The sequence below is a fragment of the Ahaetulla prasina genome, chromosome 1, assembly GCF_028640845.1.
Source record: "Ahaetulla prasina isolate Xishuangbanna chromosome 1, ASM2864084v1, whole genome shotgun sequence".
NCBI lineage: Eukaryota > Metazoa > Chordata > Lepidosauria > Squamata > Colubridae > Ahaetulla > Ahaetulla prasina.
This window is the reverse complement of record NC_080539.1, coordinates 26,277,373-26,305,088: the sequence shown is the minus strand read 5'-3', so window position 1 is coordinate 26,305,088 and position 27,716 is coordinate 26,277,373. Positions and strand designations below refer to the sequence as shown.

Sequence of the window (27,716 nt, the reverse complement as noted above, 5' to 3'; positions counted from 1 at the left end):
ACAGGCTCCAACTCAACCCTTCCAAAACCGAGTGGCTGTGGATGCCGGCTTCCCGGTACAGTCAGCTGACTCCATTGCTGACTGTTGGGGGCGAGTTGTTGGCCCCCACGAAGAGGGTTCGCAATTTAGGCGTCCTCCTGGATGCACAGCTGTCTCTAGAAGATCATTTGACGGCCATCGCCAGGGCGGCTTTTTATCAGGTCCGCCTGATCCGCCAGTTGCGTCCCTTTCTAGACCGGGTTTCCCTCTGCACAGTCACCCATGCTCTCGTTACGTCCCGCCTGGACTACTGCAATGCTCTCTACATGGGGCTCCCCTTGAAGGGCACCCAGAAGCTCCAACTGATCCAGAATGCGGCCACGCAGGTGATAGAGGGAGCGCCTCGTGGTTCCCATGTGACACCTCTCCTGCGCAGTCTGCACTGGCTTCCGGTGGTCTTTCGGGTGCAATTCAAGGTGTTGGTTACCACCTTTAAAGCGCTCCATGGCATAGGACCGGGTTACTTATGGGACCGCCTACTGCCACTACCACTGCCATTGACCTGTGCACTCCCACAGGGAGGGCCTCCTCAGGGTGCCGTCAGTCAAACAATGTCGACTGGCGGCCCCCAGGGGGAGGGCCTTCTCTGTGGGGGCTCCTGCCCTCTGGAATGAGCTGCCTCCGGGGCTTCATCAACTCCCCGACCTCCGGACCTTTCGCTGCGAGCTGAAGACTTTCTTGTTCCATCGTGCAGGGCTAGCTTAACTGCAGTTTTTAATGGGGTTTTTATTTTTATTTTAGTTTTTTGGCCATTAATTGAATTAGTTTTTTATATTGTTTTTAAATTTGTATTATATGTGTCTTTTAACTGGCTGTTAACCGCCCTGAGTCCTTCGGGAGAAGGGCGGTATACAAATCTAATAAATAAATAAATAAATAAATAAATAAATAAATAAATAAATTTTTGCAGTATTTCTTTCTAATGGTATCCCCTGAACAATTTATCGGTAAGTAATAAATTTGAATGATACACTGCTCAAAAATATTGTACTATCACTTTTCGCAGAGGAAATCTTACTATGTGTATCTCTCCCATTTGAAGAAAAAAAAAGTCCACTTAATTCCACTGCTTTCTGTCTTTTAATCTGTCACCAATCCACAAGAGCAACTGCAATTTATTCCAGGGAGGTGAGTTGTAATGGAAGTTGCTTTCATGAAATCCATGGTTGTTCCATTTCAGGAAGTTTTTTATTCTAGGTGTTTATTTTCTTTTTAACAATACAGTATTTCCAACAATATTCCTGAAATAGAAGTTAAATTAATTGCCATTAAATATTTTTTATTCTTTCATTCTATTTGAAAATCCAGGTCTTGTTCATGTCTGCATGTTCATAAAAAATGCAGAAAAAGACCAAATGATACACTGCGACTGCCCTTGAGGTTTTTTTTAATATTTTTGTTGGATGATGGTCATGTGTTTACCCCAACCATATTTAAATTTAATTACTGATGATTGACCCACTATCTCCACTGGAAATTGGTTCAGACAGAAAAGTTTTCAATAGCCCAGTGGGTTGTTTAGCAGCTGAACTTTTTATTGTACCTATTTAATAAACAGTGATTGTCAATCGGGGGAAAAAAATGGTTCCAGGCCTCCATTCCTCTTTTTAGGAAGCAATATTTTCTAACATTACTTTTGAACTTACAATTAACCAGTGGAACAGCTTGCCTTCAGAAGTTGTGGGTGCTCTATCACTGGAGGCTTTGAAGAAGAGACTGGATAGTCACTTGTCTGCAATGGCAGAGGGTCTCCTGCTTGAACAAGGGATTGGACTAGAAAAGGGGTCTCCAACCTTGGCAACTTTAAGCCTGTCGGACTTTAAGCCTGTTGGACTTCAACTCCCAACTTTGCTGGCTGGGGAATTCTGGGAGTTGAAGTCCGACAGGCTTAAAGTTGCCAAGGTTGGAGACCTCTGGACTAGAAGATCTCCAAAGTTCCTTTCTATTATGTTACTTCCTGAATCATGCAATTTCAAATACTAAATTACATTTCACTGGACAGACTGCCACCACCATCGTCCATGGGCTATTGCCCCCCTTTTAAAAAAACCCTATTCAACATATTGTGCAAACCCAGAAAATGGGTTGATCAATTTAAGTGCATTGTGGTGAACACACCTATCACTTGGAACATTTATCTCCCCTTCCCCCGCAGGAGAATTGCTCTACTTCATTTCAAGGGGGGAGATAGGATAATACGAGGTAGCAAACGACAGAGACGAAGCGTATTCATTTTTTATTGGCGGAGCAAGTTAAATCCTCCATACATCACTTCGGCTGCTTCTTGAGAGCCTCCGTCTCCCTGGCAACCAGAAGAAGCGCGAGAGTCGGAGTGGAGACCTTCCGTTGCAGCATCTCGTCGCCATGGGAGACGGAGAAGAACTGGAGCCAGTTGGAGGATGTAGCAGAGAAGGGGGCGGAGCTTATTTTGGCCTCACTCCGTCCACTGGGTAGCCTATAATCTTTCTTGTCCTCGTCAATCGCAAAGTACCCGGATGGCGGAGGCCTGCGGGGCAAGGAAAGGCGGTTGGGTAGCCGGGCTTTGATTGAGGAGCGCGGAAATATCACTCCAGTTCACCCGGGAGGCAACGAAGAGGAGCAGCTTCGGTGGCGACAAATATCGCCGCCATTTTTCATCGGCGAATAGACCAACAGGTGAGCGCATGGGAGACCAGTCTCAGAAGCTCCTACGGCGACTTGGCTCCGCCCCGAGCACTAAGTGAGCCTGAGGCCACGCCCCTTTTCGGAGCGTGGGCAAAAAAAAAAAAGGTGGGGGGGAGCAGGTGAAGAAGCAGCCCAGTTTCTTTCTGGGCCCTTTGGGAGCGTGGAAGTGGCAGACCTTCTTCCCCTGTGGGGTGTGGTCCTTGCCAAGGGCCAAACTTTGCCCATTCTTCTTCTTTTTTTTCTTTTTGACTGCTTTCTGCCTAGCAAAGCTTGTTTTATTTACTCAGAGGGCGAGGGAGGGAAAGGAAGCCCCTTCTCTTTGGCCGGATCTTTTGTAACCTTTACTTCCAGATATTTCAGATTACAATCCTCATCGACTATAAGCAGCCTGACCTTTGGTTTTGTTAGCTGGGAATGTTGGCTGCTGTCGAGAGCCCCATATCTGGTGGGCTCCAGGCAGGGGAGGCTAGCTGGGATCCAGCCCAGCTCGTGGCTGTTTCTGTTGTTATTAGGGCATTGTTTTGTTATTATTCTATTGTACAGAATAGAATAGAATAGAATAGAATTCTTTATTGGCCAAATGTGATTGGACACACAAGGAATTTGTCTTGGTGCATATGCTCTCAGTGTACTTAAAAGAAAATATACGTTCATAGTGGACAAAGAGCACTAAAGTTGAGGCCTGTCTGCACGGATGGGGGTGTGAAGAATATTGTCTTTATTTAGCTGCACTGCTTTTAATTTATGTTTAGCTTTGGCATGAAATTTGAACTTGAGTCTAAAGCAGGCGAGTCCAACCTTTTGGTTTGCCTGGGCCACAATGAGTGAAGAGGTCTTATCTTGGACTGCATGTATATGAATGCACATAAATGTTAATAAGTTTACGATCTTGTGAAGTTGCATTGCTAGCTGTCCAGGGCTGCATGTGGCTTATTGGCCTGGAGTTGGACACGCCTGGTCAAAGGCAAGGTTGATACTTTTTTTGTCCCATGGTTAGCTTGGGTGCCATTCTACCAGGAAAGCTGTGCCTTACAGTAATTGTAATTTGCACCTCATGCAGCAGCTAAGAAATAGCATTAGGCTTCTTCTCATCAACAAGATAAAAAGGCCCACCTGTGCTCAAGTCCCTAAGGATAAAATAGCAGGGGTGTTATGATCTGCATTCGCCTTTCCTTAAGCAGCAAAAGAGGATGAAGATCTACCAGATGGAAAAAGGTGGTACAAATTCAGTCTTTGTATTTTAGTTCTTAATAATCCCTTAATACTTTTGGGTTAATTCAATAAGATTAAGAATCAGAGTGGGCTTACTGTAGGATGGATTTATGAAGATCTTTCTGTGAATTGGAAAAGAGATCTGTAGGTTGTTCTGTCTAATTGAATAAGATTGATTAAGAGCAAAAAGGAAAAGAGGATCTTGGCTGAGCCCATTAAAGCTGCTGTCATAATAAATATAAAACAGTTTGAAATGCCAAGACTCGGCTGTTCGTCCTACTAATATGACTATCCACTCTGCAAATTATACAAACAGATTTATTAATTTAGACAAATTATGAAGCACCAGTCAAAAATTATATGACAAAGCAAATAGGTATGTGGCTTGCAAATTGGGAGAACATTTTTTCATGTCATGAAATCCATTAGGTGAGACAATTTTAAAATCAGTTTAGAACAAATATTTTGTCACACAATGTCTACAATTTACAATATAAATTAACATGTCTACAATTTACAATATAAAATATAAAGTGGAAATCAAAAAAATGAGATGAAGATAGAAAATTGTAAATAGAAATATTTTGTGACAAATATCAAATGGGAAAATATAATACCAAAACTCAGCTGCTGAAGTGTTTTGCATTTATGGGTCTATAAAATTTAGACCAAAATCTGAAAGTGTGTACAGTAAACACTTACTGTATTTTTTACCCATTATATTTACATTTATTTAAACAAATTTAGGTGCTATCCATCTTGCTTCTAGGGTAAGAATAAAGTTGGATTAGGTTCTCTTTTATGTTGCTATTCAGGATAAGTATATAATTCCTAGATGCTATAGAATAGAAGCAAAAATAGTTTCTGTAGGTCTCAGAGATTTAAAAAGTGTGTTCTGTAGCATACATTGTTCATAGTCCAAGAAATGCATCTTCAAAGTAAAGCTAATTTATTTTTTATTTCCAACATATGAACAAACTTCTTCCCTCCAGGGCTACTTACTTGCAGTCCAGATGTTATGCTCCGTTATGTGTCATGAACTTTGAAGTGACCAAGAAAATGAAACGCTAATTAAAAGCAGTATCACCATTCCCTGAATGCAGGGATAAAAATTCAGGTTTTAAAAAAAACCCCACTTTTAATTTCCTGTTTCCATTTCTTGATCACTACTAGAGAAATCGGCTACTTAAATTTGGCAGCCAACATTTTTATACATGGTGTTATGACACGCACACCCTTTCCTGGGGAACCATTTCTGCCAAACGATATATGATGGTAAAATTCTATTTAATGGTAGTAGATTTCTGTGAATTGTTGATTATTGCAAGAACTGGCTGAGGAATATTTCCTTTTGTGCATTGTGAATTTGGGACCACTTTTAGCAGGGGAGTGGCCCCCAAAACAGGCTGCCCAGTATGAGAGCAGCTGCGGTTGATAGTTTTGGGGATAACCAAATGGCTACTCAGCACCAGGTATTCCCAATTGTTAAGTTGAATTTGGAAAAGCAAATAACAGTCCTGCCACTAAAAGCAAGTTGAACAACTAGTCAGTGAAGCATATTTCCACTGGGGATTTGGTTGGCTATGAAATCCGACAGGAAGGTTTCCTGGTGCTCTTGTGCTGATGGAAGCCCTCCCTCGGCATGTCCCTCAGAGCTTGTAGATAATTGCAGATGCAATAACTATACTGATTGGGATTCACTTCCTGAGAATAGCAGTGATACCTGTAAACAGCCGATGTGGAGCATCCCTGAGTGCCTGCTGCCCCACAGTGGTCCATTCTGATTAGATTTCCTTAAAGAAAGGCTCTTGAATGAACATGGCTCTTAACTTCCCATTAGCCTTGCCACGGCTGCCTGCCAAGCAGACCCGGTTTCAAGAGCCAGAGGGATGGTTGTAGTCACGGGGCAGACCAAAGCTTGTGGACACCTGGGCGATGCCATGTCGAGCTCAGATGCAGAGGATGACTTTCAAGAGCCTGCCACTCCAACAGCAACCCAGGCAGAGCACTCCCTGTCCCTGCTTCCTCAGCAGGTGAGTGATTTAATACATGCTGTATCCTTGTACATTACTCTGTTTGTGCTAGCAAAGCAATACTCTCTCTGTGGGAGTTGCCAATGCAGTTTCTCTAGAGAAGTTTTGAATATGAATTACTTTTTCAAACTTCTTTTTCTTCTGGGTTCAGGCTAGCTTGTGCTAGTTGCTTGATTTAAATACCCAGAGAACCTTTGGTGATAGATAGGGGATAAATAATTATTGTAAGAAAATAGAAGTATACTTTATTGATGGGCTATTACTATAATTCATTCTGATCAAAAGTGGAATATTAATAAATAATTCCATTAAAGCAATATTTTAAAATCAAATCCTTAGAATATGTTTGTCCTGGCTTTTAAATATTTTGACAAGTAAGAATTTTCCAAGTTATTCATATTTACTAGGTTTCAAATGTATTTATTTTTATTTAATTATTATTATTATTATTATTATTATTATTTATTTGATTTTTATACCGCCCTTCTCCCGAAGGACTCAGGGTGGTGTACAGGCAGAAGTAAAAAAGACAATACCAATGTACAATTTAAAATGCAAATTAAAAACTTATTATAATTAGCCTGAAAACTTTAAAATATATAAAAACTAAAATCCCATTTAAAATTAATAATAAAAATTTAAGAAATTTAAAAAACCGATAAAATTTTAAGCCAGCCCCGCGCGAGTGAAAAGTTCGCGGCGGAAGGTCCGAAGGTCAGGTATTTGGCGTAAACCCGGGGGAAGCTCGTTCCAGAGTGTGGGAGCCCCCACAGAGAAGGACCTTCCCCTGGGGGCCGCCAGCCGACATTGCTTGGCGGACGGCACCCTGAGAAGTCCCTCTCTGTGAGAACGTACGGGTCGGTGGGAGGCGTGAGGTAACAGCAGGCGGTCCCGTAAATTAGACTTCTATCCTGCCTTTTGTTCAGGAGCTCCAGGCAGCTTACATAGCATTCCATTTTTTTCCAACAACAATCCATTGAGCTGACAGAAAATAAGCAGTTCAAAATCACCAAATGAGTTTCTATAGCTGAGAGTGAACTTCTTATTTCCAGTCCAGCAGTGTAACCACTTGGCTACACTGCCTCTTTGCATGTAAGAATAATTCTTCTAAATGTGTGTTCTAAGTTAAGCTGAGTTTTCAAGGAAGTTGATTTTAGCTGAGTGGCTGGCCTACCACATTTTGAACAATATTCTTGGTTTTGGAATCCAAGGAAAACCACAGATGAAGGAGGCCTGTGCAAACTTTAGTACACCAGTATTCAGACCTAGTCAGTTTTCTTGGTAGTTCGAAAGGTGTGAATACCAAATCTGTTTTTTTGTTTTGGTATGGGTGGAAAATTCCTAAAATTCACAGATACGTTTGTTATTGCAGATAGATTGACTTGAGTATACTGGTCATTCTTAGTGAAGGTCTTTGAATCTTCTGTATGTTCCCTTTCTCTGTCTCTTCCATATACACCCTGATCCTGTATTCTCCCCAGAGATTTATGTGAATTAAGTTTCAATGTTCATGGTGACATGAACATTGCAGCTATCTGAATGAGATCAATTTAGCCCAGCATTCTCCGTCCTCCCTTTGTCACCAAATACTCCAAGAAACAGGGCTGCTCTATAGAACCCCAGCAATTGGTATTAAGTGGCATACTTAATATTTACATTCCATATAGATGTAGGAATACATCTGGGCTGTTTTGTCTCTGGCATGCTAAAAATAGGAGGCTTAGGGGCTTTTTAATTAGTTGTTTTAAGAAATTTTTTAAGGGGAGTTTTAATGGGGATTTTAAGGGCTGGGAGGGGAGGGATTCACGGTAGGGAGAGAACCCGTCGGGAGGGGGTGGGAGGTTAGGGTGGGTATTGGGAGTAGCCCGCGGGTGGGGAGCCAGTCCTTGCAGCGCTCGTGGCGGTTTAGTAATGGGTTCGGAGGTTATAGGGGGATTCGTTCCTTTTGGTGAGGTGGTTCCATTTGCAGTAAGTGGGAGGGGCAGATATGGCGGAAGGGGACCGCATCGTTTTGGGGGCGCGCTCGATGTCTGCAGGCGATCGCGCGCCCGATCCCCTCCTTCTCCCGTCCCCGGATGGTCAAGACCCTCAGAGCCTGGGCCTTCGTCTGATGTTATACAGCACGGTCCGTGGCCAATAAGGCCCCTAATACATGATCAGATTCAGGGGTGCAGCGGATATTATAGGCGTTACGGAGACCTGGTTGGGCACTGAAGGCGTGCCCTGGTCGAGATGTGCCCACCGGGTTTCCGTGCATTCCATCAGCCGAGGCCCAGGGTAGGGGTGGTGGGGTGGCGGTTGTTATTAAAGAGAGTATAGAGCCGAGGGAGACCACTGTACCTCAGATTGCTGGGTGTGAATCCCTCTTTGTGAGGTGGGGTCATAGGTGTCAGATGGGCTTGCTGGTCACGTACCTGGCTCCTTGCTGCGTGACAGCCGCCTGCCCGAGCTCCTGGAGGTGCTGGCTGGGGTGGCAGTTGAGACCCCAGACTTTTAGTCATGGGGACTTTAACTGCCATCTTCCGGCTCGTCATCGACGGCAGCTCGGGAGTTCATGGCTTCCATGACGGCCTTGGACCTGACCCAAGTAGTTGATGGCCCTACTCACATTGGGGGTGGCACTCTGGACCTGATTTTTGTCTCTGGTCAGTGGTTGAGAGATCTGGACTTAAAGGAAATAGTCATTGAACCTTTGTCATGGTCAGATCACTCTCTTCTTCGCCTAGACTTTCTGACCGCCATTCACCACCGCAGGGAGGCGGAGCCGATTCGTTGGTTCCGTCCCAGGCGCCTGATGGACCCGGATGGGTTCCGGACGGAGCTTGGGCCATTTCCTGAGGTCTGGCTCACGGCTCGGTTGAGGAACTTGTTGCGGCCTGGGAGCGGGCGCGGCGGGGCCTTAGACCGTGTCGTGCCTTTGCGGCCTCTGACCCGGCGCAGGTCCCAACCGGCTCCTTGGTTCTCCGAGGGCTGAGAGGATGAGCGCGGAGAAGGCGCCTAGAGAGCTCCTGGAGGTCTAGCCGTTCAGAAGCTGATCGGACACTAGTGAAGTCCTATACTAGGACTTACCTAGTGGCATTGAGGAAGCGGCGTAGCTCGCCTCCTCCCTCATTGCATCGGCAGATAACCGCCCAGCCGCCCTGTTTGGGTGACCCGCTCCCTCCTACACCAGGGGCGGGATGACCCGATGCAGGGGCGTGCTGAGAGTTTAACGGTTATCTATACGATAAAATCGTTCAACCGGGATGGTTTGGACCAAGATTGCGGTGATACGGGTGAGACGGCTGAGGTGGTCTTGGTGACATTTTATGGGATGAGTTTGACCCTGTTGCTCCGAGGACATGGACAGGTTGTTGGGAGGCTGAATGCCACCACATGTTTACTGGACCCGTGCCCCTCCTGGTTGGTGCTGGCCACACAGGAGGTGACCCGAGGCTGGCTCAGGCGATTACGAGCGCTTCTTTGGTGGAGGTGTCTTTCCGGCCGCCTTGAAAGAGGCGGTGGTGAGGCCCCTCCTCAAAAGCCTTCCTGGACCCGGCTGTTTTAGGTAATTATCGTCCGGTCTCAACCTTCGCTTGGCGAAGGTTGTTGAGAATATGGTGGCATATCAGTTTCCCTTACACCTGGATGAAACTGTCTATCTAGACCCGTTCAGTCGGTTTCCGGCCCGGTTACAGCACGGAGACGGCTTTGGTCGCGTTGGTGGATGATCTCTGGAGGGCCAGGGATAGGGGTTGTTCCTCTGCCCTGGTCCTATTAGACCTCTCAGCGGCTTTCGATACCATCGACCATGGTATCCTGCTGCGCGGTTGGAGGATTGGGAGGGGGAGGCCCCGTTTATCGGTGGTCCCCCTCCTACCTCCCCGCCCGGTCGCAGTCGGTGTTGACAGGGGGGCAGAGGTCGGCCCCGAGGCCCCTCACTTGTGGGGTGCCGCAGGGATCGATCCTCTCGCCCCTTCTGTTCAACATCTACATGAAGCCGCTGGGTGAGATCATCAGTGGGTTCGGTGAGAGGTACCAGCTGCGGATGACACCCAGCTGTACTTTTCCACACCGGACCACCCCAACGAAGCTATCGAAGTGCTGTCCCGGTGCCTGGAGGCCGTACGGGTCTGGATGGGGAGAAACAGGCTCAAGCTCAATCCCTCCAAGACAGAGTGGCTGTGGATGGCGGCATCCCGGTACAGTCAGCTAAATCATGCGGCTGACCATCGGTGGCGAGTCATTGGCCCCGATGGAGAGGGTGCGCAACAAGCGTCCTCCTGGATGAGCGGCTGTCTCTAGAAGATCATTTGTGGCCGTCTCCAGGAGAGCGTTCTACCAGGTTCGCCTGGTGCGCCAGTTGCGCCTTTCTGGACCGGGAGGCCCTTTGCACGGTCACTCACGCCCTTGTGACGTCTCGCCTGGATTACTGCGCTCTCTACATGGGGCTTCCTTGAAGGGCATCCGGAGGCTGCAGTTAGTTCAGAATGCGGCTGCGCGGGTGATAGAGGAGCCCTCGTGGCTCCCGCATAACACCCATCCTGCGCAGGCTGCACTGGCTACCTGTGGCCTTCGGGTGCGCTTCAAGGTTTTGGTGACCACCTTTAAAGCGCTCCATGGCATAGGGCGGGTTATCTGGGACCGCCTACTGCGACCAGATACCTCTCACCGACCCGTGCGCTCTCACAGAGGGACTCCTCAGGGTGCCGTCAGCTAGGCAGTGTCGGTTGGCGGCGCCCAGGAAGGGCCTTCTCTGTGGGGCTCCCACCCTCTGGAACGAACTCCCCCCAGGACTCCGTCAACTTCCTGACCTTCGAACCTTCCGTCGCGAGCTCAAGACACATTTATTCATCTGTGCAGGACTGGCTTAGATTTTTAAATTTAGAGGGGTTTTAAATTGATTTTAATATTTATATTTGATATTTATATCTCTATTTTTAATAATTCGGGCGCTAGAATAAGTTTTTTAAGGATTATTTTAATTTGTATATTGATATTGATGTTTTATATGCCTGTAAACCGCCCTGAGTCCCTTGGGAGATAGGGCGGTATATAAATTCGAATAATAATAATAATAATAATAATAATAAAGTTAGCAGCTGTGCCCAATTACAGTATGTTTTTACTCTGCTTAGGTTCTTCTTGGGAATGTCAGACCTACCTTTGATGAAACATATCTTAAAACACTGTTAACATATGCTTTTACTGTAGAATGCTGTATACAGGGCCTATTTTGAGGACTATCTATAACGGGTGTCAAGCTGGCGGCCCCGCAGGCTGGATGCGTCACACGCAGGCCATGCCCACCCCAGCTCTGCAAATGGGAAAAGTTGTGAAATGTCACGTGACGGCAACATCTCGTGGCGAGTTTGACACCTGTGATCTAGAAACATCATTTATCCAGATTGCAGCAGTGTGGGCAGTAATAAGACATTCACATGATTGATTTTGCATTAACTGTACTGCAGCTGCACTAATTACCAGTTTGGTTTCAGCACAATTCAAAATTGCGATGATTTTATTAAATGGTTTTGGGCACAAGTTGCCTAAACAACTATCTTTTCTCTAGCCAGCCTGCCTACTTGCTTCTAAGAGTGATAGAAATAGGATTTATTAGGAACTCCCTATCTTTTGTTTCCAACAATGTTTATTCCAATGAGATTAAAATAGACATTCTACAAATTATCTCAAATGAGATCTGTTTGACTTGTAACTATTAATAACCCTATAAAATTGTCTCTAATTCTTTCTGAAATCACCCACTTCTTATTGCAGTCTTGCCTCTGTTGTCAATTGCTGTTATTAGTAATTCTATAACACTCTTCCTCCAAAGGTAGTCCAGTCATGAAATCTGTAATCTTTAAATACAAGCTTTAGATCAACATTTTATTTTCAAAAGAGAAAAAAAAAACAAATTTTCAAGAAATAAAGAGTCTAGTCACTGAAAAGATTGATATCTTACAAATGGATAAGCAGGCATATCCGTAATTGTTGTCTAAGAGAAAACATTGGAATCAGATACACTTTTCTTGGGAGGGTTTTATTCAGGTACTCCTTGACTTACGACCATAATTGAGTGCAATATTTCTGTTGCTAACTGAGACATTTGTTATGCGAATTTTGCCTCATTTTACCTTGGGGCCACAGTTGTTAAGTGAATCAGTGCAGTTGTTAAGTCAGTAACATGGCTGTAAAATGAATCTGGTTTTCCCATTGACTTTGCTTATCAGAAGATTGCAAAAGATAACCACGTGACCCTGGGAAACTGCAACAGTCATATAAATATCAGTCAGTTGCCAAGGGTCTGAATTTTGATCACGTGACCTTGGGGATGCCACAACACTTGTGGGAAAAACAGCCATAAGTCATTTTTTTCAGTGTCCATTGTAACTTTGAATGTTCATTAAACAACTGTTATAAGTTGAGGACTATCTGTAGTCCATTAAGTGATCCAAATTCTGGTATTATGTGAGAATGAAAACACCAACATGCCATGTCTAATTTTCAATAACATTTATTATTTCCAGTTCCCTGAAGTAGTTCCACTAAATGTTGGAGGCACCCATTTCATGACCAGGCTGTCAACACTGAGACGTCATGAAGACACCATGTTGTCAGCCATGTTCAGTGGCCGGCATTACATCCCAACAGATGCGGAGGGCAGATATTTTATTGACAGAGATGGAACATATTTTGGGTACATAATATTTGACAATGTGCTATTTTTTTTCCACAAAATACTTGGACCAGTAGGTTAATTTTGTATTCTGCCCTTAGCTCTTCTTCCTTTGCAGTCATATTTTCTTCAGAGTGAGGAGTAACAGAAAATATGTAGGATGCCAAGGATTGCTACTTCATTAAGTAACATCCAGGTTGCAACAGTTACCCTACAGTTTTAGAAAACAATGTTTTAGATGCATGGTTAAGTAACATCCAGGTTGCAACAGGTACTGTGTTTTAGAAAGTAGTGTTTTACATACATTTTTGCTTATCCATTTTTTGCTCCTTAATGTTGCCAGTTGTCTGTAGTTTCAGTTCAGGTTATTTATTCAAGATGTTGGGCTGCAATTTTCAATGCAATTTATTCTCAGGAAACTGTCTTTATAGTTCTTAGTTACCTTGCATTTTCTGTCTTTAAATAGTTCATACATACTTGACCCCAAGCTTCTTCATAGGTGCTTTTTCCTGTGCACAAGTGAAGAGGAAGTGGCCCTTAACAATGGTGCTTGCGATCTTACGTTTTTAAGAACTTCAAATGAAAATGTGCTACTTGATGAGTTTTTAATTATTTTTAAAATAATTAAATAATAATTAAAAAATTGCTACATTCAACAACATCTCTCACAAGGGAAGAGGTAGCCACAATTTCAGCAGTTCTGTTTGTTTCCTTTTTGTTTTTAGTGATGTACTTAATTTTCTACGATCTGGTGACTTGCCTCCAAGAGAACGAGTGAGGTCTGTTTACAAGGAAGCTCAGTATTATTCCATAGGACCATTGCTAGACAGTCTAGAAGAGCTCCAGCCCCTGAAAGGAGAGAAAGTCCGGCAGGCTTTCCTGGGTTTAATGCCCTATTACAAAGGTAAATTGAGAATGTAGCAATTGTGGTGGTTTATTGCCTTCTGCCAAGTCACCATTTTAGAAGTTCAGAAATGAAAAATTAAAAAATAATAAATGTTGGGCTAGTTTCTTACACCTCATTTTATTTTATCTCTTCTCTGGCTCTTGCTCTTGCTCATTTTAGTGAATTTAGGACTTTCCCTATTTGTATTTAGTCAGGGTACATACCTCAGACATATCCTTTGCTTTCTGCAGTGTCACGATTCTGGTTTCATCTGATCCCAAATCCATACCTAAAACCACTTAAAGCTCTTCTGGTTTTAAAGTAGTATATTCCCATTAAAGCAGGCAAAAAGCCAGGGGTGAAATCCAGCAGGTTCTAACAGGTTCTGGAGAACCGGTAGCAGAAATTTTGAGTAGTTTGGAGAACTGGCAAATGCCACCTCTGTCTGGCCCCAGAGTGGGGTGGGAATGGAGATTTTGCAGTATCCTTTCCCCAGGAGTGGGGAGGGAATGGAAATTTTGCAGTCTCCTTCCCCTGCCACACCCACCAAGCCATGCTACGCCCACAGAATCGATAGTAATTTTTTTTTAATTTCACCATTGCAACAAGCCATAGTACCTTTATTATCCAAACTGATATGTTTAAGTAATTGTTCTGTCTAATGAGTGTAGGGCGTAGAATCAACCCAGCAACTATTGGCCTCTTTAGTTTGGAGAAGACCTGTGTCTTCCTATCCTAGGGCACTCCCCCCCAAGGACCATTCTGCTTTTGGCAGTGTAATAGTATGAGAATGATCTCAAGTGGTGAGGGGAAGAGCTGCTGCCTAGGAAATTTCACACAAGAGAGGGAGGAGCCCCCAGTGGCTTAATGGGTCAGAGGAAGAAACGCAAGAAGGACCTGGCTTAATTGATCAGACAGGGAAGCTTTGTACCTTCAGACGTGTAAGAGTCTGTTAATGTTACCTTATGATAAAGTAAAATTAGCTCATCTGTTCTTGTTTCCTGTCTGATTTATCTGGGTGGACTAAGAGGCAGTAAGAGTTCAATTCTTTCAAATTAGGCTTTCCCTTTTAGCTTGGTAGGCTCTGGGTTGATCTTGGTCGTAACACCTGGATTGGTTGAATGACAGCTGGCTACTACTCGTTACTGTGCATAAAATAGGGATACAAGCTGGCTTTCACACTGCCACTTCATAGCCTATCATGCAGTTTAATCAAGTTTTAGATGTTTAGTGCCATAAAAGATGTTTTTTTAAAAAAAAAAATCAGTATTAAAAAAAAATCAACCTTCAGAACAGCTGTTACGGAGCAGGGGTCTCCAACCTTGGCAACTTTAAGACTTGTGGACTTCAACTCCCAGAATTCCTCAGCCAGCTTTGCTTTGCTGGCTGAGGAATTCTGGGAGTTGAAATCCACAAGTTGCCAAGGTTGGAGACCCCTCTTATGGAGGATGCTGTATGATGCAGTTATAGTTTTCCGTTCACCACACTGCACACTTGTGGGTACCTCCTAATGGTTGAGAGTGTGCACAATGTTGTATGCTATGGTATAACACCTATTGCACCGGGCAACCCTCTGGCATCCTTGTTAACTGTTAGCAGAGGCTATTTTTAAACACAGGTTTGATGTTCTTCTGCAAGAAAGCTCAATCCATGTTTAAAAATATTCTAACAAATAACTATGGAGGAAGGAGTTGCGTGATACATTGGCAACATTCCTTCCTGCTTTGCTTTGCAGCCTTTCCAACACTAAAGTATCTTAGTCCAGGATCATAAGGCTAGAAGAAATCTCAGAGGTTGCCTAATCCAGGGGTCTCCAACCTTGGTCCCTTTAAAACTTGTGGACTTCAACTCCCAGAGTTCCTCAGCCAGCTTTGCCATTGCTGGCTGAGGAACTCTGGGAGTTGAAGTCCACAAGTCTTAAAGGGACCAAGGTTGGAGACCCCTGGTTTAGTCCAAATCCCTGCTCAAGGCAGGAGTCTTAGTTAGACTGTCCCAGTCAAATGGTTGTCCAGTCTATTTTTGAAAACCAACAATGGAGTTGCTTTGTGTGTACTTTGAATTAGATGTTTTAATGTTTTTACTGTTTTGTATTGTATCATTTTTAATATATTTTAAAATGTTTTTAATATTTTAATTGTAACGTATTTTGAATTATGAGTCACCCACAGTCATTTGCTGAAATGAGTGGCTATCAAATAAACAAATGGTATCCCATTAATTAATTACTTATTGCATACACACACACTCTCAGACACAAATCAGATAAAACCAAACATTAAAATCCAATTACAGGTGGGGTGGGGGTGGGGAGGTGAGAAGTGTTGTTACTCATCATCCATCAAAGCTTACCATCTTTCCCATTCCAGCCCATTTTAAGCAGGTAGTTTGACTTTTGGATAGAGGGAAGGGAAACAATTGAGTCCCTTGCCTTAATCTGGGCTGTATACAGTCAATAAGGATATCACTATTTGGTAGTAGCATACTTGCGGCAGGGTAGGGATTGACGTTGGCAGCAAGGCTTATGCCAGGGATATCAAACTCAATGCCCGCGGACTGCAGTTGGCCCGTGGGATGGTTAGATCTGGCCTGTGGGGCCAGCCTGGCAATTAGTAAAGGATCGGCCCGTGGTGCCTCTGCTAGTGAAAATGGGGCACAGGGGCACCCCGTTTTGGCCAGCAGGGTATTGCAGGAGGCTGTCGAGCCCCGTTTTGGTGGGCAGGAGGTGCCTGCCCCGTCTTCCCCCCTCCCCGGCCAGCCCTCGGAGGACAACTGCAATGCTGATCCGGCCCTCGAAGATATCCCATTTGACACCCCTGGCTTATGTCAACAGTTCCTCGTGGGCTCAAGGATAGATGGATAGCACCTTAAATGAGACACAAGGAAGATACAAGTTACTAAATGCAGCCAACCCCATTTTAAATTATATGTATTTTGGTAAGATGTGCTAAGGATTTGGATGAGGTGTTAATTTAAAAGTCAAGACAGTAGTTTAACTATATAATTAGCTTGTTTCTCACCATTACCCATTGCAAGAGGGTTTTGTTTGGAAAGGCGTTCTCACTGTATTTCAGTCATTGTTTCCCTTTTGCTTTTTAGAGCATCTAGAGCGAATCATTGAAATAGCTAAGCTGCGGGCAATGCAAAGGAAAGCTCGATTTGCTAAGCTAAAGATCTGCGTCTTCAAAGAAGAGATGCCCATCACACCCTACGAGTGCCCACTTTTCAATTCCCTCCGTTTTGAGAGGAGTGAAGGGGAGGCCAAGCTTTTTGAGCACCATTGTGAGGTGGATGTGTCCTTTGGGCCATGGGAAGCCGTGGCAGATGTGTACGATCTCCTCCATTGCATTGTGACGGACCTTTCCGACAGGGGCATCACAGTGGACCAGCAATGTATTGGGGTGTGTGACAAACACTTGATTAACCATTACTACTGCAAGCGCCCAATCTACGAATTCAAGATCACATGGTGGTAGGCCCTTAGTGCAAGGAGCATGAAAGAGAGCAGGCTGGTGTGTAACCTTCTTTGTGTATTACCAGTCTGGGTTCTGTGAACTGTGGCATTGCTGATATGTGTTGGAATGTATCTATCTTGCAGGAGAATTTGTCCTCCAAAGCTAGCTGTGGAGCTCACTGGAATTTGCCCTATGCTGCTTGCTTCAAAGAAGAAAAGTCCTCCTAAATGGAAGCATGTTAATATGGATACTACAGAATAGTCACGGCCATAGATAAGAATGGAGGATCATGTTGCTTACACAGCTTGCAGAGGTGTTTAAAGGGCTCTTACACACAGCTGACCTCCAATGTCCAACTGCCTCACTTGCTTTGCACTGCTTTGCAAAAATGGATCTGGGGTGAAATATTACAAAGGATTCTTTCTGCAGAGACTCAGTTGGCTGTTGATGTAGCCACCTGGTGGCAGAAGTATATAGCAGCACTTTATTTTGTACAACTTCTGCTGTTCATGATTTTATTGTTACAACCTTTAGAGCAAAAGAATGAATTATCTCTGAATACTGAGATGATTTTTTTTTGAAGAAAATGGCTAAAAAATTCCTTAAGTCTGTGTTTAAAATTACTGTTTTAACTATAAATCTGTGCTGGGGTATGTATAGATCTGTTGAAAATTATTTTAATTCTATCTTTCTGCTAAGGAATGATAATTTCATTTGTTGGATGTGTCATGGTTTCTTCAAGCTTTCTAGATTGCATTCTTCAAAAAAAAAATGATTACAAAAATGAATTGTGCCTGCTCTTTACACCAACAGCTTTACCTGTTTTTAAATACATGTTTCCTTGCGGAGATGGGTCTGCAATTTATTTTCTGAAACTGAGCCAATCACAGTAATTTATGTCCCAATATAAAGGTTAGGTGAAGAGGAGGGATGAAAAATAGTTCCGATCTCCTGGTCCAATAGTACTCAGTGTGCTTCTTCAACTGCTGAGCTAGTGTGATCTGTTGAATTTTTTATTTATTTGATCATATTTATATACCGCCCTATCTCCCGAAGGACTCAGGGCGGTTTACAGGCACTTAAAAACACATAAATACAATATAAAAGCAATTAAAAAACTTATTCTATAAGCCCAGTAATTTGATTGATTGCATGGATTCAGTTACTGCAGTTTGTAAACTACTGTTTTGGATCAATGTGTTGCACTAATTCAGCCAATCACAGTTTACTCAAAGGTGATAGTTAAAAGTGTGGCTTAGCAGAATGTATAATTTCAGTAAAGGTAAGATATATTAGGTTGACCCAAATTAAGATGGATGAACTAGCAACATATACTCACTTTCTTTTTGATTGAAATAAGAAAGTCTCATATTGTTCTTATGGTATTTGACTGGACCAATAGTTGCCATCCTTTTGGAGATCTATTAGACAACCTACTAACCGTTGGGTCATCTTTTGAGATAGTGCAGTCTGATGTAACCAGAACGAACAGTCAATTTCCCCATCTGATTTGTGTTCTTTTCCTTTTCTGATATTTGGCATCATCTCTTGACCATAATATCCCCCCTCTCTTTCCGCATGGCAGAATTAGGCTGACCATATTTATTTTATCCCCGTGCTGTACGTCCCCACCACCACCACCATCATCATCTCAAGAGTACATGATATGACTGCATGGATGCTACAACAGCCAGAAATTTGGAACTAAAACTGGCAATGTGGTGGAATCATTGGTGGAATTGGAGGGGCCCCTTCTAAGGGGAGTGAGTGACATTTCAACTTAGAATCTGGAGAAGGAAATGTCTGAGGTCAAACCTTTAGGTCTGTAGTTGCTATTTCCCAAGGGAAAGAAGATAGTTTGGTGAGATTCTTGTAATATAGATGATAACAATAAACTACTTGAGCCTATTCACAGGTGATTCCAATTGCTTTTGCCTGACAGGTATAAACAAGGTAAATTTCAGTTCCTCGGAGTAATAGGGCCCACATGTTTTACACACCCCTTAATTTAGCAGATTTGAGATACCTTTATTCAAAAATTATTCTGGTATAATGTGCCATTTGGTCTAACTGAAGGGCACAAACAGGAGAATTTTAGTAGTGTATAGAAGACAGATGGTGGACGGATCCTTTCAGAGAACCATGGTGGAGGAAAATATAGTGCCTGAACAATTTTCAGAAAAAGAAATAATTAAATATTAGAAAAATGTGCTTTTCTGTTTCTTGAATTCTGATGTTCATCAAATATTTGATGAGTCCCCATCAAACTTAGGATTCCCATCAGGTTTTTCTTTCCTGACATTTTTATTGTTTGTTACTTTAATAATAATAATAATAACAGAGTTGGAAGAGACCTTGGAGGTCTTCTAGTCCAACCCCCTGCCCAGGCAGGAAACCCTACACCATTTCAGACAAATGGTTATCCAATATTTTCTTAAAAATTTCCAGTGTTGGAGCATTCACAACTTCTTCAGGCAAGTCGTTCCACTTATTAATTGTTCTAACTATCAGGAAATTTCTCCTTAGTTCTAAGTTACTTTGGGTGACTACCAGTTGCTAATCGCAAGGGTTCCTATGCAGTGTATAGTTGTTGAGCACAGAGATTGAATAGGGTACCAGCAACAGCACAAATAGCAAATACATAAGACCTGTGTGGCTTATGGGTTAGCATGCTAGCTGCCTATCTTTTGCTTAGAGTCAGTTTGCTGGGAGATTAATGATCTGATGTACTGACCACCCAGATAGTTGGTGCAACAACCCTAGATAGCTGCTGGCCAATGTAGAAATCTAAAATTTGTCAGGAATCTTAGTATACTTATTAAAATTACTGGTACCACAATCAATGCAGTGTTCAGAGATGGGATGCTGAACGTTGCTGAATAATTAGGAATTATTCAGAAAAATGTGTTCCTCAGAAATTATTTAGGCTGCAATCCTAAAAGCACAGAATCATCAGGGTAGAACATTTACTTTTGAAAACACAGGGTTATTATTTTCCTACAACTATGTTGATTTGTGAATTTAAAGCCTTTCCTCACTCTGTCCTTCAATACTAATAAATTAACGTGCATAAAATATAATATGGATCTAAACGCTTTACATAAATAATATGTAATCCTTAATGTATTACACCAATTTTGTAATTTCTGTTATGATTATTCTTTAGACACTTAAATCATTTTAGCAGATGCGTTTGTACCTTAAGATCTTTTTGTGCAGTCCTATATATAAATACGGGTTTCAATACATGTGTATAAAATTGCAGCCCAAAATGCCACCTGGAAGAAAAAATGAGTGAAATGTAATTGGAATGTGGATTTTGCTCTTTTATGTCAAAATGGCAAACAATGCTAAAATAAAATGTGATTCCCTCCAAACTCATGTGTAAACTGTATTGAAATATGTTGTGTCAGTATTGTGCAATAAATTATCTCACTACCTAATCTAATTTGCAGTGATCTTTTTACATCTGACAAAGTGATGAGCACAGAGCTGGAATTAAAATAATCTGCCTGGTACTACATTTTTTTAAAAGCCAACATTCTTGGGACAGAATTGTAAGAATAAAGTCATGCATACAGTTATGATAAGAGCCAGTAATATTCTTGATGTTCCCCAAAGCCAGAAGAAGGGCTTCATGAAGTAAATGTTTAAGCGAGCCAAAACAGATAATCCTTGGTTAATGAGTATTACCAGCATCTCTGTCACTATGTGATGCGGTCATAAAATGTGATATATGTGATCGCGTTGACTTACAACAGCAGTTCTGGCAGTTGCAGTTAAGTGAATCCTGCATGGTTGTTAAGCATAATGTCATGCAATTGCCATTTGTGACCTGCCAGCTTTCCCATTGACTTTGTATGAAACCAGCAGTGAAGGTCGCAAATAGTAGTCACATGACTGTGGGACACTGACCATTGCAACTGTGAGCCAAGTTGCCAAGTGCGATCATGGAGACATTGATGACTGTAATGTGGAGGATCTGCTGTAATTCTAGTTCAGCACTGTCATACCTTTGAATAGTCTTTGAACAAGTGATACTTAAGCAAGGATTACCTGTATTCTTAAATTGAAAACTTTAGCTTTAAAAACATATGAGACACATTCAGGAGGTATTTAACAACAGCTGTATTCAGGGTCAGTATATTTTTAAAGTGCATCCAATAGATGTTCACATTGAAGTAAGTCTCTTGGGTTTAAGGAGACTTACTTCCAGAAAAATAAATCTGCAGCCTAAATCCATAAGCAGAATTCTAAATCTTACATAAAGCTTTATGTAAAGATAGGACACACTCAGGGTACTTTAATCCAAGAGCTAAAAATCATAGCAGCTGAGTTCATATAACACTAAAGTGTCTAGACTACAACTGGTTGCTGAAATTTGTTGCCACATTTTGAAGATAACAAAGCCTTCATGATTATTTGTCTGTAGATAGCAACTATATGGAACATGAAGGAGTATGGAAGATAAAATTGAAAGGGCAGGAAAAACCAAAGGTACAAATACAGATTAGGTGAAACCTGACTCAAAATCAGAGCCCTTGGATTCCTAGTGAACAATCACTTAAACATGACTCAGGAGTGTGCGGCAGCCGCCAAAAATGCTAATATAATCCTTGGTTGTATAAACACAGGCATTGAATCAAAATCACATGAAGTATTACTACCACTTTATAAATCCGTAGTAAGACCACACCTGGAATACTGCATCCAGTTTTGATTACCACATTACAAAAAAAGATGTTGAGACTTTGGAAAAAGTGCAAAGAGGAGCAACTAAGATGATTAATCTAGAGAAAAGGGCTAGGGTGGACATGATAGCAATATTCCAGTAGTTGAGAGGCTGCCACAAAGAGGAAAGAGTCAATTTATTTTCCAAAGCACCAGAGGCAAGTCAAGAAACGATGGAAACTAATCAACGAGAGAAGCAACCTGGAATTAAGGAGAAACTTCCTAACTGTGAGGACAATCAGTGGAATAGCTTGCCTTCAGAAATTGTCAGTGCTTCATCACTGGAATTTTTTAAGAAAAGACTATTGGACAGCCATCCATCTGAAATGGTATAGGCCAGGGTCTCCTGCTTGAGCAGGGGGTTGGACTAGAAGACCTCCAAGGTCACTTCCTGCTCTATTCTGATTATTATTATTATTATTATTATTTATTATATTTGTATACCGCCCTTCTCCCGAAGGACTCAGGGCGGTTCACAGACAAAAAACAACAACAACAGAAAACATATAATAGATTAAAAACAGCTAAAGAATAGATAGTTGAATTCAATTGATGCTCTAACTTTTGAATACAAATTTAAAACCTCATTTAAACCCCTTTTTTAAAAATCCCAATTTAAAAAACTACATTCAGGCTAGTCCTGCTCTTCGAAACAGCAACGTCTTCAGCTCGCGGCGGAAGGACTTGAGATCGGGGAGTTGACGAAGCCCCAGAGGGAGCTCGTTCCAGAGGGTAGGGGCCCCCACAGAGAAGGCCCTCCCCCTAGAGGTCGCCAGCCGACATTGTTTAGCTGACGGTATCCGGAGGAGTCCCTCTCTGTGAGAGCGCACTGGTCGGTGAGAGGCTAATGGTGGCAGTAGGCGGTCCCGTAAATATCCCGGCCCTAGGCCATGGAGCGTTTTAAAGGTGATGACAAGTACCTTAAAGTGAACCCGGAAGACCACTGGGAGCCAGTGCAGGTTACGCAGGAGGGGTGTTACATGGGAGCCAAAAGGTGCTCCCTCTATCACCCGCGCAGCCGCATTCTGGACCAGTTGGAGTCTCCGGGCACACTTCAAGGGGAGCCCCATGTAGAGAGCATTACAGTAGTCCAGGCGGGATGTAACAAGGGCATGAGCGACCGTGCATAAGGAAGCCCGATCCAGAAAGGGGCGTAACTGGCGTATCAGGCGAACCTGATGAAAGGCTCCCCTGGTGACGGCTATCATATGATCTTCTAAAGACAGCCGTGCATCCAGGAGGCCGCCCAGATTACGAGCCCTTTCCGTGGGGGCCAATAGTTCGCCCCCAATGGTCAGTGATGGAATTAGCTGACTGTACCGGGCCGCCGGCATCCACAGCCACTCGGTCTTGGTGGGATTGAGTCTGAGTCTGTTCCTCCCCATCCAGACCCGTACGGCCTCCAGGCACTGGGACATCACTTCAACAGCCTCGTTGGGGTGGTTAGGGGTGGAAATATAGAGCTGAGTATCATCAGCGTATAGATGACAACTCACCCCAAGACCACGGATGATCTCACCCAGCGGCTTCATATAGATGTTGAACAGAAGAGGCGAGAGAACCGACCCTTGCGGCACCCCACATAAGAGGCGCCTTGGGGGTGATCTCTGTCCCCGTCAACACCGTCTGCGACGGTCGGAGAGGTAGGAGGAGAACCACCGATGAACAGTGCCACTCACTCCAAGTCCTCGAGTCGGCGCAGCAGGATACCATGATCGATGGTATCAAAAGCCGCTGAGAGATCTAATAGGACCAAGACAGAGGAACAACCTCTGTCCCGAGCCCTCAAGAGATCATCAACCAGCGCGACCAAGGCTGTTTCCGTGCTGTGACCAGGCTGGAAACCGGACTGGAATGGATCAAGATAGACAGTTTCATCCAGGTACTGGGGCAACTGTCGTGCAACCACACTCTCGACAACCTTTGCCAAAGAGCGAAGGTTGGAGACCGGACGATAATTTGCTAAACTAGCTGGGTCAAGGGAAGGCTTCTTGTGGAGGTGCCTCACCACCGCCTCTTTCAAGGCGGCAGGGTAAACACCCTCCATCAAAGAAGCGTTCACGATTTTCTGAGCCAGCCTCGTGTCACCTCCCGGGTGGCCAATACCAACCAGGAGGGACACGGGTCCAATAAACATGTGGTCGCATTCAATCTCCCCATTAACCTGTCCATGTCCTCAGGGATCACAGGATCAAACTCATCTCAGATAATAACATCAAGACCTGCCTCCCTCACCCGTCCGGATCCACCCAGTCTGTGTCCAACCCTTCCCGAATCTGAGCGATTTTATCAAACAGATATTGTCCAAATTCCTCAGCTCGACCCTTTAAGGGATCTTCTACCGCTCCTGATGGAGGAGCGAGCGGGTCACCTAAACAGGGCGGCTGGGCGTTATCTGCTGATGCAATGAGGTTGGAAAAATACTCCCGTTTGCCAGCCTCATCGCCACAAGATAGGTCTGAATTTGAGACCTAACTAGTGTCCGGTCAGATTCGGATCGGCTGGCCCTCCAGATACTCTCTAGGCGTCTTTTCCGGCGCTTCATCTCCCTCAGCCCCTCGGAGTACCAAGGGGCTAAACGAGATCGGCACCGGGTCAGAGGCCGCAAAGGCACAACTCGGTCTAGAGCGCCAGCCGCCGCCCGATCCCAGGCGGCGACCAGAGCTCCAGCCGAGTTGTGGGCCAAATCCTCAGGGAATAGCCCAAGCTCCGTCTGGAACCTTTCAGGGTCCATCAGGCGCCTGGGACGGAACCAGCGAGTCGGTTCCGTCTCCCTGCGGCGGGGAGATTGATTGACAATTATGTCCTGTTACCTTCCTGAACTAAAAAACAATCAGATGAACTAAATCATCTTTGTATGATTTAGCAAAGATACTTTAATAACTTCACAACTCCAAAAAATATCTGCTTTCATGAACCAATTTAATTGGATTTTGGCTAAGTTATGGGACTGAATTTTTGAATGAATTGACAGGAGCTGTGCTGGCAGCTAGCTGGGAGTTTATAAAGGAGAATATTTGTAGCTCAGAGTTAAAATGAGGGGCCTTTGGTGCCCTCTGAGCTAACTTGTTTTCTTGCAGATGTTTCATTACTCAAGCTAGTAGAGTGTGCTAGTAAGGAGTGTGGTTTGCTGTCAATTGATATACTAGTGGCTTGCCCTATCAATGTTGGTGGGAGTGGTCTTAAGAGATTCTTTGGCTGAGCTGTTTGCTGTTGGCTTCTTTGGCAGTTTCTTGATTGGGGTATTGTTTACTTAATTGTTGGTCTGATGTTAATCCTGGAATTAATTCTATGCTGATCAGGGTGCTGATTGCTGATGGACACGTGTTTGGGTTTTTTTGTTCCCTTTTTGGCTGGATGATTGTTTCCTTTGTGTAGTAGTCTATAGATGTTGTTAATGTCTATGTGTCTATTGATGGCTAATTTGTGCGCCAAGCTTCTAGAAATTCCCTGGCATTTTTGAACTTGGCTTGATCTAGGATGGTTACATTTTCCCAATTGAAATTACGGTTAATTCTATATGTTGTGAAATTAATGACTGAGACTCTCCATAGATATTTAACAGTCAGAAGATATGATGAAAACGTATCTGTTAAATGTCTATGGAGATTTTCAGTCATCCAGTTCATGGTTGTCCCAAAGGTGCTTTTTAAAGGGGCAACTGAACTTTCTGTTTTGTTTTTTAAAGATGTTTCGCTTCTTGGATGAGAAGTGAAACGTCTTGAAAAAAACACCAGAAAGTCTAGTTGCCTCTTGAAAAAGTACCTTGAGGACATCTGACTGTTAGTTGGTGTTCATGGATGTATTCTGGAATGGCCCAACCAAAGAATCTAAGACCACCCACACCAACACTGACAGGGCAAGCCACTAGAATATAAACTGATAGCAAATCACACTCCTCCACTGTTCTCATAACTGTTGCAGGAGAGGCCCAATGTCTTTTCCTGATGAAATTCCCATTAGCAATAAATTTGCTTCTCTAATCTTCATGAGCTGGAATGAGAACAAAGAGATAATCTAACCAGCTCATGTGATATAAAACCTTGGCAGCTGGCTTAGACTAGACTGTCCCTCAGGATTGCTTTTTATCCCCCAATGCTGTTCAATAGACCCTTCATGAAACCCTGAAATAGCTCTGCTGAACAATGGGCATTGTCTTTATTATGCATTGAACAATCATATCTCTACATTTTGAATACCGCTTTGATGACTGCTAAATGTTATATCTAAAGTACTTTGTATTTGTGTGGTGTATGTATGTGTGTTTTTAAGTCAAGTCTTAACTTCTGGCAACTGTCTGGACAAGTCCCTGCAATCTTCTTGGCAAGATTTCAGAAGTAGTTTGCCTTTGTCTGCTTTCCTAGGCTGAGAGTAACTGGTCACCCAGCTGGCTTTGTGTTTCCTGGTTTCTAGCCTGATGCCTTAACTAACCAAACTAGATGCGTCTGAACTACTACAGTGCTTACATAAGAAAATGGAAACCATCTAAAAAAATGCCTCTCAGCATGAAAAACTGATGTTTACTAACAGTTAGGCAGCCATAACTGGACCTTATATAGGTGTGGGGCAAAGACATAAACATTTGGTGTTTCTACATCCTGGACATATACTGTTTCAACTGCTACCCTCAAAACGACGCTATAGAGCACTGCACACCAGAACAACTAGACACAAGAACAGTTTTTTCCCAAACGCCATCACTCTGCTAAACAAATAATTCCCTCAACACTGCCAAACTATTTACTAAGTCTGCATTAATCATCTCATTGTTCCCATCACCATCTCCTTCCACTTATGACTGTAACTTTGTTGCTTGTATCCTTAAGATTTATACTGATATTGTTTCCTGATTGCTTATTTGTAGGCTATGACTACCATTAAGTGTTGTATCATTAAGTGTTCAGTTTGTACCTTATGACTATCATTAAGTATTGTACCTTGATGAAGGTATCTTTTCTTTTATGTACACCGAGAGCATATGCACCAAGACAAATTCCTTGTGTGTCCAATCACACTTGGCCAATAAAATTCTATTCTATTCTATTACTGTATTTGAGTCCATTCATCTACTGTATTTTTAATAATGGTAAGAAATCTCTCATATGTTGGGATGGGTTTGGAGTGGACTGATTAAACTCTGCCCTTCTATTGCACGAACCGGAACTTTAAAGTGTAAGGAATGGGAGAAGTTTGGCTACAACAGATCTCAGGTAAAACGAGGCAGAAAAACAACACATTTGTGTACTCCTAAGAGTAGATGCTATGGTCCAGAAAGATTTTTTTTACTGCATACAGTAATAATCCTTTTAATATCTTTATTATTGCTCCTTGATTGAGATCTCCCAAACTATTGTAAACTGTCCTTTTTCACTGGTATTTTTTTTTTGTATTGTTCAACTTTGGTAAGGTCTGTACCGCTAAAATAAATTTAGAAAAGAAGTTAATAAAGCTCAGATACAGATACAGATACAGATTAACAAGAGTTGGAAAGGACCTTGTAGGTCATCTAGTCCAGGGGTCTCCAACCTTGGTCCCTTTAAGACTTGTGGACTTCAACTCCCAGAGGCCCACAGCCAGCAAAGCAAAGCTGATTGAGGGACTCTGGGAGTTGAAGTCCACAAGTCTTAAAGGGACCAAGATTGGAGACCCCCGATCTAGTCAAACCCCCGCCCCCGTCCAAGCTATTTCACAGGACAGAGAACAGGGTACCTGTTATTTCTGATGATATGAATAGAAAACAATAGAATATAATTTTGTATTGGCCAAGTGTGATTGGACACACAAGGAATTTATCTTGTGTGCATAAAATAAAAAGATAAAATGAATGAAACTTAAGCGCCTTTCTTGCTTCATCCATTCAACTGCTTAACAATGGACCAGAAATCAAAGGCACACGCACCGACGTACCTTAACCTTCTAATGCTCTCCATACCCGTCTAAGGTGCACATGCGCACAAACGCTTCATTCATTTGCCCTTGTTTACGCTTCGAACTTGACGCTTCGGGCACGAGTGCGCTCAGTAATGCCCGTTTCCTTCTGC

The 27,716-nt window shown here is 43.2% G+C and overlaps 1 protein-coding gene and 1 long non-coding RNA gene across 3 annotated transcripts; one reads left to right on the top strand and one right to left on the bottom strand.

The window, feature by feature from the left end:
* Positions 1–2,354: 2,354 nt before the first annotated feature.
* On the top strand, positions 2,355–20,923 carry KCTD7 (potassium channel tetramerization domain containing 7). 2 transcript variants are annotated; one of them, XM_058164485.1, is made up of 6 exons: positions 2,355–2,694; positions 5,756–5,948; positions 12,458–12,627; positions 13,332–13,510; positions 16,589–17,001; positions 17,088–20,923. In XM_058164485.1, exons 2-5 carry the CDS (start codon positions 5,805–5,807, stop codon positions 16,963–16,965), a joined length of 870 nt encoding a protein of 289 aa, XP_058020468.1. In that variant the 5' UTR covers positions 2,355–2,694; positions 5,756–5,804; the 3' UTR covers positions 16,966–17,001; positions 17,088–20,923. The 2 variants fall into 2 exon arrangements, with proteins under 2 accessions (XP_058020468.1, XP_058020467.1); XM_058164484.1 differs by having other exon boundaries at positions 16,589–20,922.
* On the bottom strand, positions 12,485–27,701 carry LOC131188868 (uncharacterized). The gene is made up of 3 exons (XR_009152858.1): positions 27,583–27,701; positions 20,144–20,222; positions 12,485–13,115 (listed from the first exon to the last, which is right to left on the bottom strand). It is a non-coding gene; the product is annotated as an uncharacterized LOC131188868 (long non-coding RNA).
* Positions 27,702–27,716: the final 15 nt, after the last annotated feature.